Source organism: Leuciscus leuciscus (assembly GCF_965113295.1).
Source record: "Leuciscus leuciscus genome assembly, chromosome: 7".
Taxonomy (NCBI): Eukaryota; Metazoa; Chordata; class Actinopteri; order Cypriniformes; family Leuciscidae; genus Leuciscus; species Leuciscus leuciscus.
The window spans coordinates 42,709,111-42,728,760 of record NC_138731.1 but is presented as its reverse complement, the minus strand read 5'-3'; the positions used below and the strand labels follow the sequence as shown (position 1 = coordinate 42,728,760).

Here is a 19,650-nt window from a genome sequence, read left to right as displayed (position 1 = left end):
CGCTATCAAGTTGATCACATCCACGTGATGTTGGCAAAATATGAGATGTTAAACTGCCATTAGTATCTCTATCGGTGTTGATGAAGCTTGTGTGTGTGTGTGTGTGTGTGTGTGTGTGTGTGTGTGTGTGTGTGTTTAGCTGTTACTGACAGGTCTGGTGCCAATCTCACTCCTCTTGAGTTAAAGAAGGGGTTTGTGTGTGCCTGGGACGAGGGCCCGGGACCACCCGTCCGGCATGTTACTGAAGGCCCGGGAATGGACAGGAACATCAGTGAGCAGCTCAACAAAGCCTTCGAAGCGTACCGAAATGTGTCTATTGAGAAAGAGTTGGCCAGAAAGGAACTTCAGCATAAGGTGGCGTTTGTGAACTATCAGTTCCCATCAGAAGTCTTTTATTTGAATCAGTTCGTTAGCATGAGAGTTGGACAGACAGACACTTACGTGAACCCATTGCCTTTGCAGAGCGAGCAGTATCAACGGCACACTCAGATGCTGGAGAGAAAGATAGAAGAGCAGGCCAAGACCATCGTACATCTTAAAGCTGAGCTCAGTTCAGTTCGTAAACATGCATCAGGTTAGAAATGGGGGTTTTCTCTTCACACACACACCTTATCTGCTGTATGAAACAGACTGTAAATCAACTCGGAAGCATCACACGGAGAAAATGTGGAAATAATCATAATACAGAAATGAGGTGTGTACAGTTTAATATAATAGTACAGTCATTAAAACTGAAGTAACACAAAGGGAAATATGGGAACTATCTGATGTTCGAACTTCTTCAAAATCGCCATTCAAAAGGTCAAAAAAATAATAATTATGTATAATTTTTGTGAAGGAATTTGGTGTTTTTTTTGTCTAGAAAACTAATTCCAAACGTTTAAGCAGAAGCTTTTAGATCAAAGAGTTTACATATCAATTAATTCGAGTGTATCCACATTTTTGACTGATAGTGTACATTGTGCAAATACAAAATGAAACTAAGGATTAAGAAAATATATATAATTTAGAAAATAATTTATATATATATATAAATATATATAATACATAAAGTAAATATTTATAAAACATATATATATATTTATGAGGGTACATTTCCATTGTCACACTCTTTATATGGAATATAAATATATAAAATATGTTTTAATATTTAATAATAAAATAATAATATCTGATAATTAAGAATCAAGAAAGCATTACATGACATACTCAATATAAGATGAAAAATTATTAGAATAATTCCTACTATTTCTTTTCTGTATTCATATGTTGTAAAAAATATATAAACTTATGAATTTTCTTTGTATACACTATATAGACCAAACTTGTGCTGTCTGTAGGACTATATATAAACTGAGAAAGCATCAGACAATTTAACAAACTGCATTATATTGCCCATCATGTGATATTATAGTATTATTATTACAACTTTAAATATCATTTATAACAAGTTTATGCACGTGCTAGATTATTAAATTAGATTGTGTGTGGCATGCTCGGTGTGCGAGTGTTATTGTAGCATGCAGTGTTAGCTATCACATGCATGCTTTGATTTGATGAGTGTTCAAATGTTGTCAAGTGTTGTTATTGTTGATGAGTTTGACTGTGATAACGTGGTCATATTTTTTTATTTTTTTTTAGAGGAGGTCTGTGAGCCTGCGTACAGAAAACAGGAAGTAGAAACCTTGTCACCCAGCGATCATCGCTCTGACAACCCGTCCAGTCCCCACAGGACTAACCATTTCCTGGTGTGTGTTTTCTCTTAATGTCCATATAAAGGGATGTGACTCAGGCCAGGAGTTGTTCTGCAACACTTTTGTTCAAACACAAGCATATGCACCATGTTGTTGTTTTTTCTTCTTCTTTCTTTCTCAGTTATTGTGCAAATGCAGATTTGGTTGTGATGTAATTGTTCTGAAAGGACTTCTCTGACCGTGACCCCTGACCCTCCCGCCTTTATATTGTGTTCTCATCGTTAACCGCCTGTAAGCACAGACAAACCCTAATAGCTGAGTTTGCAGTGCTTTGCTAGTTATCCACAGTTCACTCGAAGGGTTAAGTTGTGAGAAATGTGTGAAAAAGATGTAGTTCTCTCTCTTCACAGTTTGATATCATTTTTCATCGCTATCTGTCCATAGTGAGAATGTTTCTCTAATTGAATCCAGTGTGATAATTCTTCTCAATTGTTTTAATCGCACACACGTTTATAACCCACAGGGGGCAGTAGAGCATAACGCTTTCATTGGCTCGACCAGATCTCTAACCAGCGTAGCACCGGCACCGAGAATTGAGTTCTCTCTTATGAAAGGAGGTGTCACTTTTCTTAGATGACTGTTACTGAAAGATATAGACATAACAGTTTGAAATGGCAACTTTCTCCTTTTCCTGAACTTAATCTTGGGTAGATAATGGTCTCCATTCAAAATCTATAGTGAGCCTAACCTGTAAATGCAACAAAGTATGTTATTCTGTAGCAAATTCACTCAAAGGTGCCATAATTAAGGGAGTATGTCGTTTTTTTTTGTGAAATTGAACAGACTTTTTAATGGACTTTTTAAAGTATTTTCCGCTGGGTGAATCATACGAACCCCTTTAGATTCAGACATGATTTTCACAACAATTAAGCACATTTTCACGCCAGTTCTCATTACCGTAATGCAAAAACATTTTATTTTATTTATTGTTACTATTTCGTTGTGCTGCCTTTTATTTGTGCTTGCTTAAATTTTTTTATTTTTTTTTATAAAAAATTATAATATATGCAATAAAGTAAAATATTAATGGTAACGGAAAGTGCAAGAAAATCAGAAGAAAAATGCATTATAATACTGAGAATTTGAGCATGTTGGAGAGAATGTGTGATGAAGCTGTAATGAAATTAATGTCATAATAGAAAAGTCTTAATTATCTTAAAAATATTATTTCTATTATTATTATTATTATTATTTTTATTCATCCAGCTGAGCTCTATAGTTTTCAGTACATGCATTTAGAGAATTTTTAAAAAAATATGTTTGTGATATTTTTGATTGTGCAAATACTGTACACACTGTAGCCATATTTTATTTTCTCTTCTGTTTGTTTTTGTGCAGATAAACGAACCCACAGAGTATTCTGGGATGCTTCCCCATCCAATATCTGCTCCCGGCGAAATGAAGAGGTAGATGAATCATATCACTTTACAAAATATTGAAATTTTAATGAAGGATTTTTGCACTTCAGTCCCTTAGGCACCCAGTCTAAAGGTTCAAACTTGAACTAAAACAACTGATTAACAACTCTGTTAAGTTTGTTTATTGGAATTATCAGGTCAGTATTGTTCTTGCAGAATATATCTTGTCTAATATCTGAATAACATTCAAACTGATCCAAAAACAACACCCCTGATACACAGTGCTCATGAAATACTAATGCCGTTCAGTAGATGTGGCTTCAGTTTGGAACAAGAGGTGAACATGTCTGTATATTCTTAAATGTCATGTTGAATGACATTCAGAAGTGGGGCGGTTATACTTTATGGGTTAAGGCTTGTTTGGGGTTAACTTAAAGTTAAGTCGTATGTCTTATGCTTATGTCACCAAAAGTGAAAAGTGTGTCCCAGATACTTAAAATATGGTGGTAAAATGCCCCTGTTATGAAAATGTTAATGTTTAATGTGGTCTCCAACATTGCAGTCATGTAGAAAATGCACTGAATTGCAGGCAATATGCACATAATGCACACATTATAAATCTACAGTTTCTTGTCTTGGATGCTGATTGGTCAATACAGTGTTCCAGTTTTACACCACATAGAAATGGCTGCAATGTATAGAAACCAACAGTTAACTTTAAATTACATGTCAGGACTTGATATTCTAGCAGAAAGATGGCACTTGATGCTAAATAAAATGTATTTTTAATGATAAATTATTACATTTTATGAGGAACTGCTATGTTGAAAGCAATAAGGCACTCAAAGCTTTTATATTGTATGAGGTTTTTTTTAATAGTTAGTTACTGAAGTTATTTACTTAGCTAGTTACTTAGTTTGGTTATTTACTTAGTTCTGTTGTTTACTAAGTTTGGTTGTTTATTTACTTAGATTGGTTATTTAGTTAGTTTGGTTGTTTATTTACTTAGTTTGGTTGTTTACTTACTTAGTTTGGTTATTTAGTTAGTTTGGTTGTTTATTTACTTAGTTTAGTTATTTACTTAGTTTGGTTGTTTACTTACTTAGTTTGGTTATTTAGTTAGTTTGGTTGTTTATTTACTTAGTTTGGTTGTTTACTTAGTTTGGTTATTTAGTTAGTTTGGTTGTTTACTTAGTTTAGTTATTTACTTAGTTTGGTTATTTAGTTAGTTTGGTTGTTTATTTACTTAGTTTGGTTATTTAGTTAGTTTGGTTGTTTATTTACTTAGTTTGGTTATTTACTTAGTTTGGTTGTTTACTTACTTAGTTTGGTTATTTAGTTAGTTTGGTTGTTTATTTACTTAGTTTAGTTATTTACTTAGTTTGGTTATTTACTTAGTTTGGTTGTTTACTTACTTAGTTTGGTTATTTAGTTAGTTTGGTTGTTTATTTACTTAGTTTAGTTATTTACTTAGTTTGGTTATTTAGTTAGTTTGGTTGTTTACTTAGTTTGGTTATTTAGTCAGTTTGGTTATTTAGTCAGTTTGGTTATTTAGTTAGTTTGGTTGTTTATTTACTTAGTTTAGTTATTTAGTTAGTTTGGTTATTTAGTTAGTTTGGTTGTTTATTTACTTAGTTTAGTTATTTAGTTAGTTTGGTTGTTTATTTACTTAGTTTGGTTATTTAGTTAGTTTGGTTGTTTATTTACTTAGTTTAGTTATTTACTTAGTATGGTTATTTACTTAGTTGAGTTAGGTTATTTAGTAAGTTTGGTTGTTTATTTACTTATTTTGGTTATTTAGTTAGTTTGGTTGTTTATTTACTTAGTTTAGTTATTTACTTAGTTTGGTTATTTACTTAGTTGAGTTAGGTTATTTAGTTAGTTTGGTTATTTAGTTAATTTGATTGTTTATTTATTTAGTTTAGTTATTTACTTAGTTTGGTTGTTTACTTAGTTTAGTTATTTACTTAGTTTGGTTGTTTATTTACTTAGTTCTGTTGTTTACTTAGTTTGGTTGTTTATTTACTTAGTTTAGTTATTTGCTTAATTAGGTATTTACTTTAGTTATTTACATAGTTTGGATGTGTACTTAGTTAGGTTATTTACTTAGTTTACTTATTTAATTAGTTTAGTTATTAACTTAGCTAGTTACTTAGTTCAGTTATTCACTTAGTTATTTATTTATATTAAGTTTTATGCCATTCATATTTTAATATATTTAAATGAAGTAAAACAGTTTCCAAAAAGTTCCTTTTAAAGTTCCTTCCCAGTGAAGTGTGAGAAACTAGATATTCTGGACAAAGTTATTTGTTTTTCTAATCTTAACACTGTTTTTTATTTATTTTTTATTAGCATTATTATTTTGAAAGAGCCCAGCCAGACATTTGACTTCTCTTTCTCTTTCTCTTTCGATTAGTGCGAATTTTCTGGACACTTGGCAGGAAATCCAGGGGACTTTCCAGAGGATTCAGACTCTAACCAGAAGGCAGAAAGATCACCTGAAGAGAATACACAAAGGAAATGACACCACTAATGGTAAAATAATGTTTTAGAACCTAATTTGAAATTTCTGGACTAATATCCTTTATTAAATTACAGCTGTTATACCACCTCACCCAAGTGCGTTTTTTCCCATTCTAATTAAATCAGGTCAAATGAAAACGGTGGAGTTACAATTACTTTAGAAATGTCACAACAAATTAGTAATTACATAGCTAGTAGTGTAATGCAGCATACTAGTAATTACACATTTCATTGTTTGTTCTTTCACGCAATTAAAAGCAGAAAAACTCCACGCAAAGCCATGGTGTAAGGGCTTTTTGGTCCGATGACCTCTGACCTCCATGCAGATGAGCGTGTTGAATTATCACTTTGATAAATGTTGTTTTGAAGCAGCACACTGTTACACAATTACTTGTCCTCTGTGAAATCACTTGGAAAACAATACGCCAGTGAGATGTATTTTTGGACGTGGTTGCATGACGGAAAGCATGCAGAGAGGACGCTGTGTTTTTGCCCCATGGAACGTCCATACGTATATTAAACGCAATTAGGAGTGTTTGCTAAGGCAAGCGTTACTAATAGCTGATACTATTGCTCATACTCATGGTTAGGGCTTCTGGAAAACTATACTGTAAATATATCAGTAAAAAAAAACTATAAGGACCAAATTAAATCTTGGCAACCGCCTGCATTTTTAAAACCAGAATTATGCAACACCAAAGTCCGTTTGGTCACATCACAGACCAGAACAGTAGAAATAACAGTACATTTATTGGCATCACTGTGGATATGTTGCCATGTTAATTGTTGAGAGATTATGGAAATAACTTTTGAGGTCAAATAAACATACATACTCAACTAGATCCTATTTAAAAATTAATATATGCTTTTATTTCAAGATTATATAGTTCACCCAGAATTGAAATGTTATTATGATTTATTCACCCTAGTGTTGTTGACCTTTGCATTTTATTTGAAGTCAAATGAGATGTTATGCTGAATGTGTGAGCGGCTGTTTCCTATTCAATGATAGTGAGTGATTTACAAATTCAAGGTCCGTATGTACAGTCAGTTTTAGACTTTGAATATATTGCTATATATTTTATGTCTTCTGAAACCATATGATTTTTTCCTCTTTAAAGGGATAGTTCACCCAAAAATGAAAATTCTGTCATCATTTACTCACCCTCAAGTTGTTTCAAACCTGTATGAATTTCTTTTTTCTGCTGAACACAAAAGAAGATATTTTGAAAAATGTCTGTAACCAAACAGTTGATGGACCCCAATGACTTCCATAGTAGGAAAAAAAAAAATACTATGGAAGTCATTGGGGTCCATCAACTGTTTGGTTACAGACATTTTTCAAAATATCTTCTTTTGTGTTCAGCAGAAAAAAGAAATTCATACAGGTTTGAAACAACTTGAGGGTGAGTAAATGATGACAGAATTTTCATTTTTGGGTGAACTATCCCTTTAATAGCTCTCAAATTTAACTTGCGGTTGTGCACGTTTCAAATTAATGCATTCCCATGCGAGAATTAATTCTGTTTGTAGTCCAATCCAATCCAACTTTATTTGTTATTTAAGTATTTAAGTTGACCAAAGTGCTGTACAGGAAAATAAATAAGAAATCATTAAAAAAAAACATTAAAAAAAACATAACAGCTCACATGAGGAGCAAAATTACATATAAAATACAACAATAAAATGAAATGACATAAACATGAGTACAAATAATAGCCACGCAATAAAAGCAATCCAAATAAGACATTTAAATCAAGTAAATAAAGTCGACATCTTACTAGGTGTCAAAGGCCATAAAACAGACAGAGTCAATGATGTCAAATGATGCTTTTGAATTGAACACAAATGTGAGAGTTCAGCATGTCAGAGTTCATTAACTTTGGGTCTGTTCCTCACATAAAACTATCATATGACTTTAGAAGACTTAGAATATAGTGCACAAATCATATAATATATTGTTTTGATACTTTAATGTTGCCCTTTTTGGGGCTTTACATTATAAATCTGCACTTTTTGTTTTTGGAAAAGAGCAGCTCAAACATTCTGCCAAACATCTTTTGCGTTTCACTGAAGAACGGAAAACAAAATGTCAAAATAGTAGTCATAAATAATAATAATACTTCTTCTCACAATGATCTCAGACTTGCTGCCTTTTTTAATAAAATGCCTCCATCGGTTTACGAGGAGGTTGAAAGCCATGCTTTGATGAACGTGATTTCATAATATGTTACATTACTATCTCCACGTGCCTTCTCCGTGTGATCACAGTCTTTGATCAGGACGCATTGGAGGTGAATTTGGAGCTCTGAGTCTGTAGTTGATTTTAATTGCTCTTGCAGTGGCAGCGGCTGACGCAGTTGTTATGGTAGAGCAATTCTCACTGCATTGTTTGGTGCTAAAATTGACAGAGTTCCTCATTAATAGTCAGCGTTGCATGGTGTACATATCACTGCTGTGCTTTCTTTGCATTTGCATACTAATGCACTCGTATCTATATGAGCGAGAGAGAGATTGACGAGAGAAAAATGCTCGATTCAGAGCTGTTCCTTGATGCTAAAGCACAATCAGTTTAATGTAATTACATGAGGCTTGTCCGTTTCCATTTGTGTTCCTCTTAATGCTTGATTAATAGATGTTGTTCATTTAGCAAACACTTCTATGCAAAGTGAGCTTAAAGCAATCATTTTTAATCGTAATTTGGACCAGAAACTTGTTTCTGATGCTGGAAATACATGATAACACATGTACCACAAGTACTGATTATTTCACAAGACTCTTTCAAAGATTTAATGCCACTCTCCTGGAAAACTTCTTCCTCTCAATACATTTACATAATTGCATTTAGGAAAGTCTTTCATCCAGAGTGACTTATAAAAATGCACCTATAATAGGCATTATGATGTGTAAATGTGGTAAATAGTACCACTGTACATTTGATCATATTAATGCATTAGCTAACATGAACTAACAACGAGCAATATATATATATTTTTTATATAGTGTTTTTTAATCTTTGATAATGTTTGTTAAAGAGGACCTATTATGCCCTTTTTGATTTTGTTTCTGGGCTCTACTAGAATAGGTTTTCATGCTTGAATGTTCGAATGCTTACTATGGTCGCTACGTTATTAGCGTAGTTCAACGAGTCAGTGTTTCCAGAACCCATCGTTCCAACAAACGTTCTCAAACAGCATCGCAGAGTTGTGTGTTTGGAGCGGCAACTCTCGATCTGTGGTTAGAAGCATCTTGTTTGCAATGACATGTGGACTCCTTATCTTGAGCCAAATAAGCAAGCTGACATCCAATACAATCTATATGTTTTTATTTTGAATATATAAAAATGTCATTTACGTGTTTTAGTTTGTCAAGAGATTTAAAGCACCGTGTTTGAAGAGTGTGCGTGTGTGAATGTGCTCTAGTGCGTAAGAACGAGCCTATGAATGAATCAGGAAATATAGCAAAATAACTATATGAAACTATAAGAAAATGAGAATTGGTCCTCAGATGTCATGTCCATGTCCATTATAGCAAAAATTAATTAAAAGTAGTTATAATTACTCCATCTCCATCTGCGTGACATCATTAACCAATGTGGTTGAACAACAAATTTGCAACAATACGGTTTCAGGAAACAGTCGTGACTAGCTAGTTGATTTCTTCCACGACGCATTGTACTATGATAGTTAGGAAGCGAGTTACATCGTTGTACGGGAAACACACCCCTGTTTAGTTCCTGTCTCTATGAAGCCCCTCCTTCTGAAAAGCACACTGTGCTCTGATTGGTCGGCTGGATCAGTGTGTTGTGATTGGTCAACTGCTTCGAGTGTGTTTGGGAAATGTCCCGCCCCTTACCATAACCACCAGTTTCAACACACTTCTAACTAACTCACCCAGGCTCCGCCCCTTTATTCTGCATTTGAATTATTCAAATGAGGGATATTTTGATGTGTTCGTTTCCGGAAGAAAACTCAAGACTACAATGGAGGCGTTTCAGGGAGTTCAGAAACAGTGACACTGATATAGAGAATAACTCTCGCTGGAGGGACTTTCAGAGCTTTTTCATGCTCAAAATGCAACATTACACACTAAAGAAGGGCATTTACTAATGTTAACAGACAGAACTTTTTAATATTAATAATGTTAATGTTATTTTCAACATTTACTAAGAATAATGAATACTAAAGTATTAGTTCACGTTAACTAATGTTAAAAATGTTACCATGTTTTACATGACATGAGCATAACATACATGTTTTGTTGATTTCCTCTCTGATTCCAGTGCAGTTTTCCATGCCCATCCAGTGCACGGACGACACGGCAGAACAAGCCGAGGTGTCGTTTTCCTCACCGCTGAGGTCAGAGGTCGACGAACCCTCGAACTCCGCGTCCCTCGCGTCACGTGGCGCAGTTCCAGTCAACAGCTCTTTTGACCACCTTTCCCTAAGCGGCCTGAGTGTGAAGTTTCCCCCAAACACAGACGACGAGTACGACTTCCTCAACAGTACTCCGGATAAACGGGTGGACCTGCCTCTGCACAGACTGGACCTGGGAGACCAATTGCACACAATGAGGGAGGAGTCTTGTTCATCATACTCCGCCCCCTCTTCGTCAGCTCACACGTCTGCATCCGCATCTTCTGCCTCACATGAAAATGTACGAGGACCCCAACAGGTAAGATGGACATTCACACCCAGGATGCCTTGAAAGTTTGCCGATATTGTTATTAAGAATTGCAACATCGCATGGTGTAGGACAGGTCGAATTGTAAGAACAAACAATCTAAAGGTGCGTCCCATATCGCTTACTATGACGTTTTGCAGTATAAATAGAGCGAGGAGGGTTCACACTGTAAATTCCAAATAGAAAAAGTATTTTAATTCCCGGATGATGCACTTAATTAACTGAAAAACGAAGTGTGAAATGTTGGACACTTCATGCACTCGACTGTCACAGCTTTAATTACGTAGCAAAGGGGGAGGAGCTAACTATGGAAGCTTGTTTCCGCCACAGAATAAAACATTTTAAAAGATAATTGCGACTTTTTATCTCACAATTGCGAGTTTACATCTCGCAATTCTGACTTTATTTCTCAGAATTGCGAGATATAAAGCCAGAATTGTGTGAAATCAAGTCGCAATTGCGTGTTATAAAGTCAGAATTGCGAGATATAAAGTCAGAATTGCGTGAAATAAAGTCGCAATTGCGTGTTATAAAGTCAGAATTTACGAGGTATAAAATCAGAATTGCGTGAAATAAAGTCGCAATTGCGTGTTATAAAGTCAGAATTGCAAGATATAAAGTCAGAATTGCGAGATATAAAGTCAGAATTGCGTGAGATATAAAGTCGCAATTGCGTCTTATAAAGTCAGAATTCGCAATTCTGACTTTATATCACGCAATTCTGACTTTATAACACATAATTGCGAGTTTATATCTCGCAATTCTGACATCTTTTCTCAGAATTGTGAGATATAAACTCACAATTGTGAGATATAAAGTCCAATTCTAAGGGAAAAAAAGACGGACTTTTTTTCCCCCTCAGAATAGTTTATATCTCGCAATTCTGACTTTATAACACGCAATTGCGACTTTATATCATGCAATTCTGACTTTATAACACGCAATTGCGACTTTATATCATGCAATTCTGACTTTATATCTCCCAATTGCGTATTATAAAGTCAGAATTGCGAGATATAAACATGCAATTCTGAGAAAAAAAGTCAGATTTTCAAGTATATTTCTCACAATTGCGAGTTTATATCTCATAATTCTGACTTTATAACACACAATTGCGACTTTATATCACGCAATTTTGACTTAATAACCTGCAATTGCGACTTTATATCACGTAATTCTGAGATAAAAAGTCAGAATTGTGAGATTAAAAAGTCACAATTACCTTTTTTATTTTTCACTCTGTGGCGGAAACAAGCTTAGTTAATATTAATTTCACCATTTGGTTGTATTTGTTAACATTAGTTAATGCACTGTGAACTAACAATGAACAGCTGGATTTTTTTTATTAATAAACGTTAACAAAGATTAATAAACACTGTAACAAATGTATTGCGCATTGTTAGTTCATGTTAGTAAATACATTAAATAATGTTAACTAATGAACTTTATTGTAAAGTGTTACCAAATAACCTTATAAAATTCATACACTACACGGTATTGCATAAGTACATCATGCAATACGACATAAGTATTGTACATTAGTACATAAGTATTGCATAGTATTGTTTTAAGTACGTAGTGTATAGTGTGACATTTAGGACACATCTTAAGTGATGTGAGAGACATACTTAAGAAAACATCTATAACAGCAGTCGTTTTTTAAGATTATTCACAACCCAGTCAGGTTAAATTTGGAAACATTGCATTGCATTTGCCTAATGTAACTCAAAAAAGATGATTTTTATGTCATTATAGTGTTCTGTTCCTGTTACCTAGTGAGCTGCCTTCATGTATACTGACCACAAAGGGAGAAACCAAACTGCAGTGCAGAGAAGTGATTCAATCAGAATCTCTCGATCTAAGAATTTGATTCATTAGCATAAAAATACACATTATTCTGAAACTATAAGTCTGTCCATTTTTATTTAAAATGCATTTCATTCAATAGGTATTGTTTTTTTATGACCTTTCCTTTCTCTCGACTTAGAACCCTTGAAACGTTTTTTAATCAAGTTAATCCAAATTAAGTTTTAGAATTCTTAGGAAAAAAATGGATCTAATAATAACTCAAACTCATTAAATTAAGCAAAGAAGCAAATCAGGGTTATTATCATTAACTAAAACTAAAACTTTTTCCTTGAAACAAAATAAATGTTAACTGAAATAAAATTTCAAAAAGGTAACACTTTATTTTCGATGGTCCACTTTAGACATTCTACTAACTATAAGTGGACCATCGAAATAAAGTGTTACTTTTTTAAATATTTTATTTCAGTTAACATTTATTTTTTTTTATTTTTTTTTAGTTAATGATAATAACCCTGGTTTGCTTTTTGCTTATTTTAATAATGAAAACCATACTTGAGTTATTATTAGATCCATTTTTTTCCTAAGAATTCTAAACCTTAATTTGGATTAACTTGATTAAAAACCTTTTCAAGGGTTCTAAGTCGAGAGAAAGGTCATAAAAAAACTATATCAATTGAATGATCAATATCATCAATATCGTTATTAAAATCAAAGGTTGCATTTGTTAACCTAATCTAACCTTTTTTGTGTGTTGCTTTTTTACTTCATCACAATGCATTTTGGGATTGCCTGCAAAGAACACATGCAATGTTGCCACTAAACAGGATATTGTAGAAGGGATTAGATAAAAAAAAAAAAAATCATTTTGGTTCTTTCTGAGTACAAATGCAAATTTTGCATTTCTGGTCTTTCTAAATGGTAGAATGAAATAAAAGAGCGGTAAATAATGTTCTTTTTAAAATGCATGATGTACACTGTACATAGGTCAGCGACATCATTACACATGCACTCATCTCTTTTATTGTTTTGTTTTGCATGAATAAAGACGACCAATGTTTGATAATAACTCATTTTACCACAGCATAGTCTAGATGTGCTTAGACTTACATGTCCAGTGCCGACACATCCACTGCAGTCGGCACTGGACATGTGAAATCTTTCCCTCATAACTGTGTGTGGGAAATTAACAGATTCATGCAACAGGAAGTGGTGTAAATCGGAAAGTTTACTTGGGCAAAATTCTTTAGTCACTGGTTTTTAGGGAAAATTCCAGCTTTCCTGTTACGTTCTGCAAAAACAAACAAAAAAAACGATTTGTTTTTAGTTTTTGTTCCTTGAATCATTTCTAATCTTTGCATAAAAAGTAGTATAATATGTCACCAATTATTCTGAGCAGCATTCATGTCAGTGGTGTGTCTATGATGTCTATGGTGTAGCCAGCTCCCTATGCATTTACATAAAGCATAATGTCTTTGCTTTGCATGTGCTAAACGCTCATTCTAAAGCCTGACGTCAAAAACATAATGTAAGCATGAGTTTTTTTTATTATCTTTTTTTTTTAATCTTTTTGATACATTAATATTATGCTACACTTAATCTAAATACATAGGCAGCATTTTAAGGCATCATTTAAGGTGCTCTAAAAGCAAAGACTAAGGTACATCATGACAGCATGATTATGATGCCTGTTAGCATAAACCTATTTTCCAGGAATGCATGTATTCTTTGTAGAATGGGCAAATCCCATAATGTATTGTGATGATGCATTAAATGCATTTCATTCCTTAAGTGTTCAGACTTCAGTCTACTTCTATTTCACCCAGTATTTTTGTATGCTACTGTATTTATTTTTAATGCTTATTATTCTATGGCTAATAATATTGTGTTGTTAGCTTAGCAACATGCTAACAGCAAACTATAAAGCATGTTATACTACACAAAATTCATAAGCTAAATATTATATAGTTCTTCTCGTAGGTTTACATGCCCCTTACAGAATATAGGGATCATATTTTTTTTTAGATTATAAAAATCTTATTATAATTTTTTTTTTTATATATATTTTAATACTAATGCTCAAGGAGGCAACACATGATATAATATGTAAGGCAAGGCAAGTTTATTTATATAGCACATTTCATACACAATGTCAATTCAAAGTGCTTTACATAGAATAAATACAAATAATAAAAAGAAATAAGAATAATTAAATGTAAACCAAATGATCATTTTCAAATTAATTTTTTTTTTTTTTTGTCTTTGTGGAATATATGTAAATATCTGTTATACAGCTTGTGCAAATGCTAAACATCTTACAGATTCTGGAAGGGGTGTGTAAAGTTGCATATTTGCAACTGTATATATTTGCAGCTTGTGAAATTGCAAAGGAAATCTAATTAAACGCATATAAAGAAGAACCCTATTGCTTTTACCTGTCCATATGGAGAGCCGCGAAACTCGCACCTATTATGTAAGGCTCACATCTGCACAGGAATTGGGTGCTATTCCATTTAGGATGTCAATTAGGATGTGCTAAGACCACAGAGAGCTGTGAATCACATATTACCTCGTCTTCTGTGCTGTCGTACTATTACACTTGTTTCCGGACTGTTCTTTTTGCTCTCTTTGAGCTCAAAAGCATTGCAGATACCTGGGCTCATCTGTTTTAAGAGCATGAAAAAAAAAATTGTGTTGTTGGCAAAACAGACATTTTGAACGGAATGGCTAAATTATGAAGTGTAAATCTGGTGTCATCCAAAAAAGAGCATGTTTTTTTCATCATGGCATAAAAAAAAAAAAAAAACAGTGTTGTTTGCAAATGGGCAGATCTTAATATACGTGATAACAGATTGATTATGAAGTCAGTTGTTTTGGTTATCATCATATGACTGCGTCCAGAATGTGAGACAAGTTAAAAAAATGCTTTTCTCACTAGCAGAGAATCTAAATGAAATGCAAAAGCTATATATATATATATATATATATTAGGGCTGTCAATCGATTACATTTTGTAATCTAATTAATTACACGATTTGGCTGAGAAAATTGCCCCCAAAAGATGATTTAAAGGGGTGGTTGATTATGATTTCACTTTTCTAACTTTAGTTAGTGTGTAATGTTGCTGTTTGAGCATAAACAACATCTGCAAAGTTACAACGCTCAAAGTTCAAAGCAAAGGAAGATATTTGCTTTTAAAGAAATTGCATTTTAAGGACTACAACAAACGGCTGGTAGAGACTACACCACATTCCTCCAGGGTTAGTGACATCACCAACCCTAGAATTTACATAAACCCCGCCCCCGGAACACGATTTATAGATTATCAAGACAGAATATGCTAATCAAAGACTTGAAGATAGTTAACTCCACATCAGCTTCATAAATTCATCAGCTAATCATTCAGAAATGTCCTGTTGCTTCTACATGTTGTCACTTCTTCTTGAGTCTCTCCATCATTGTCTGACTCCGGTTTGAACATAAAAGGCAGAACAGTGTCTGATATTTTAGTGCGTGTCTGTGTAATCAAAGCTGCTAACACACAAGCTCTTGAAGCTCCGCCCCCTGTGCCGGGAGCAGCAGCTCATTTGCGTTTAAAGGGACACACACGAAACGACACGTTTTTACTGACCCTCAAAAACTGACAATTTTAACATGCTGTAGAAAACATTCTGTGGGGTATTTTGAGCTAAAACTTCACATACACATTCTGGGGACAACAGAGACTTATTTTACATTTTGTCAAAAAGGGGCATTACACCACCCCTTTAAAGTCATTACTGTGTTACATGAGAAAAGCATCAAATAAGCATCACAAAAAGTAGCTTTAGAAGGAAATATAGTATTTGATTCAACATCAGATTTATTACACATAAACTTTTAGGCTTCAACGGCCATGAAGGTGAATAAATGATGACAGAATAATTTTTTTGGGGGCGAACTATATCTTTAATGGGTTTTTTATTAATATTGATATTTTTATTAATTTTAATGAAATGATACTCTAAATAAGAAACTGTACATGTCTAAATGAGTAAGTCATTGAGTCATGCAATCATTCAATTTGTTTAAATGGCAGATTCATTCAGGAATTAAGTAAATGTCTCTCTTTATGAATGGGCCATTGAATCATTGGTTCACCCGATATAATACAATATGAACTTCTTATTTATTGAACTGTTGTATAAAATCAATATCACGTTTACACTCGTACTATTCGGGACAAAAACAGCTCTCGTTTGATATTGCGCTTGTTACTCGTGTGATGTCGCTTAACTATATCAGTATAAATATGTAATATTGTCTCTATATTAAATAAATATGAGATAAAAACTCATTCAGGGGCATTTTTGCCCTGATATCTTGGATTTTAGAGCCGTTCTTACTGCATTCTTTAGTCGTCATCACACACACCACGTCATGTTCGTCACCGATCAACTGTATGATGAGGTCTGGAGCGGATGTGCTTATTTTTTGCTTAAAAATGATTTTTCCCTATAAATAATTAATAAGATCAATAGCCCTTATATATATATATATATACACACACACACACACACAGAAATACATACATATATATATATATATATATATATATACACACACACACACACACACACACACATATATAAATATATATATATATGTGTGTGTATGTGTATATGTATGTATATGTATGTGTATGTGTATGTGTGAGTGTTATTATTTTTGTTAGTGTTATTATTACACTACCATGTCACATAAAGGCCTTAGCTTTTGCATTTCACTTGCATAATATTTCGTAGTAATGAAGTGATGCAATACTTCAGTGCATTTCACCCTGCAGTATGAGCAGTTTGAGCTACAGATGCATGTTGAGTAGTTTAATCTTGGCTTTTATTAACCCATCATTATCTGATGCCAGCTAGCTTAACAAATGAATAATTTGTCAGTATGATTGCCCTCATTGCTGTCTAATGTCCTTTTGTCTATGTCCAGCTTTTTTGGACTCCAGACCTCCCGGACTTGTCGGCCCAGGCGTCGGGGACAGACGCTCAGCAGATGAACAGCCGAGAGAAGTGTGCCTTTTGTGAGGATGATGTACCCCCAAATCACATGTATAGCCACCTCAATTCACACTTCAAGAACAAAGCTGGCGATTGACACACGCGGGCCAGGGGTCGCCCGCCGGACTGAAACGGCCTTTATTCATGGCTTTAAGTAGCACACTTCCCTTCTGAACACATTTGCTCACGTCCGTCAGCGACACGATGAAGAGAGCGGAACCTTTCCGCGGTCGTTTATTTAATTAGGAGATCTTTAAACGGTGGTTATGTCTTAATTAATCTTTTTAGCTGCATTTTAGTTGGAGGCGTTCCGATGACTGGCAGTTTTAACTGTAGAATAAAGGCAAAAAAGTCATTTAATTTGATATGGCAACATCAAAGATATCCGCATCTCGGAGGGTGAGTTGTCTCACCGTTGTACTTTTATTCGAATGCATCCCAACCTAAAGAACAAGCTCTTACCTGTGCTATGCATATATCAATTGAAACTAAATATCAGTTTCTAGGGATGGTCCCAAGCCTTTTATATGAATATATAACATTTGTGAATGTAAACCGTCATATCTTGGTAATTATGCGATTTTTATTTTTTTAAAGTCATAAATCCAATTACACAAATGCTTGTTTTCTCTAGCAATGGTTTTGTTTGTTGGTTTCAAACGTACTTTCTTAAAGTAGAATTATTTTTGTGCATCCTTTCCTCCTAGCTAAATTTCAATATCATATTTTTGTAATATCTTTTTTTTTTTTTTAAGTGAACACAATAAAACCACACTGACATACATTAAGGCAAGAGTCACTAATTTAAAACAGGCAAATTTGAACCGTGTCCTCGGGACAAGAGCGTTTTTCTTAAGTGTCAGGTCGGGGCAACTTGTAGTTTAGCGCTCTTGTTTTAACTTCAGCAACACGGCTGGTAAATTTAGCGATCGCTGACATTTTTTTCCCATTGAAATGTTGTGGAAGTAATAACTCCTAATTGCTTTAATTTGATAACTTAATTTTAATGTGTACCACCTGTATGAGGGAATCTGTTCATAATGAGAAATAATTCCAGGATAATCATTTCAACGATAAACACCATCTGGTTTACGAAAGCACTTCTGCACAGGTATATCAGGTTAATTAAAACTGTGTTTCTACACTGAGTACCCAATACAAGCTCAATTTGTGATTTCATGCACAATTATCTTATGAATTATACTGCATTATTTTGTGGCCTGCTTGCTATTGGGCCTGTTTTAGATGTCCGGGGTTCATCCACATGAATGAACACGAGCAAAAAGCACTGAGAAATATTAACCGAGCGTTTTCTAGACTACATATCGTGTGAATTATCTGCTCAAATACCAAAACAATCTTCCATTTGGTTTTCATAGGATCGCATTATACCTCTAAACTGCACTGTGCTCTCGTGTGTACTGAAGTGCTTGTGTTTTTATTGGAATATCTTAAACCATGTCCTTGATGCTGCATTGGACTGTGTGTGTGTGTGTGTGTGTGTGTGTGTGTGTGTGTGTGTGGATAATTAGCAGCGTCGTAAACAAACGTAATCATTTTCAGTAATTCAGTGACGACGCGTTGAGCAGATAGTCAGATGTGTGTAGTGGCACACGTGTGTGTGTGTGTGTGCAGCGAAGACCTCGCAGCGCCCCGGATTACAGCCTGCTAACACACACATACACACACACACACACACACACTCCATAGATGAGCTGGTGTGAAGAAGAGGAGCTAGTTTTGTGGTTGTTTTTCACACTGGCAGACTGGCGCTGCACATTGGGACTTTTGCAATGTTTCGCTGATTCGCTGAAGAAAAGATCCCCTAAAATATTGATTTAAGGGATAATGTTACATATACATTGTACAACCAGCTGGTCATTATCGCAAAATACACACTGATTGGGTTATTCAACAACTCAAAAGCGGGCGTTTGTTTAGACCAGCTTACTGTGTGTAATCCTGGTTGTTCAGTCTGTGGTTTTAAAACCTAAAAGAGAATCAGCATTTTCAAGTCATAGCTTCCCTCTGGAGATTCCTATCGGTTTGTTTAGTGTTGGTGAGTTAAGTGAGGTCTGCAGTGCAACATAAATTATACACAGCTATATGTGAATTTTAAAGCTACTATGTAATGTATCTTGCTAACAAGTTTCTAAATGAGGACTGAAACACAAGAATGTGTGTTTGCATGTTTGGAGAATCTGAAAACTGTTGTAGTCCTTGTTTAGCCAAGTTTTATTCTGAAAACCCAATGGAATATCCCTTGGGAGCCCATGATGACTGATCCGGGTCAACCTACAAACGGATGTAATGACTGAACAGCTCTATTTACTGTATACTTACCAAATAAATAAGTACATTTACTTGAAATATCAATTGATTTTTGAGTTGATCATGTCCATACTGTTGCTTAGGGCAGTGTTTCTCAACTAAAGGTTGAACTGACACAGACTTCTATATGTATACACACACACACACATA

The 19,650-nt window shown here is 34.2% G+C and overlaps 1 protein-coding gene across 1 annotated transcript in view; it reads left to right on the top strand.

Moving 5' to 3' along the window:
• Positions 1–19,545, top strand: part of tank (TRAF family member-associated NFKB activator) — a 20,996-nt gene extending 1,451 nt beyond the window's left edge. The window contains exons 2-8 of the mRNA XM_082174773.1: positions 140–354; positions 463–574; positions 1,642–1,748; positions 3,093–3,160; positions 5,529–5,647; positions 9,918–10,309; positions 17,102–19,545. Of these exons, the coding sequence (XP_082030899.1) occupies positions 256–354; positions 463–574; positions 1,642–1,748; positions 3,093–3,160; positions 5,529–5,647; positions 9,918–10,309; positions 17,102–17,266 (1,062 nt within the window). The 5' untranslated portion in view covers positions 140–255 and the 3' untranslated portion in view covers positions 17,267–19,545. The remainder of the gene's footprint in view (positions 1–139; positions 355–462; positions 575–1,641; positions 1,749–3,092; positions 3,161–5,528; positions 5,648–9,917; positions 10,310–17,101) is intronic.
• The last annotated feature ends 105 nt before the right edge of the window (positions 19,546–19,650 follow it).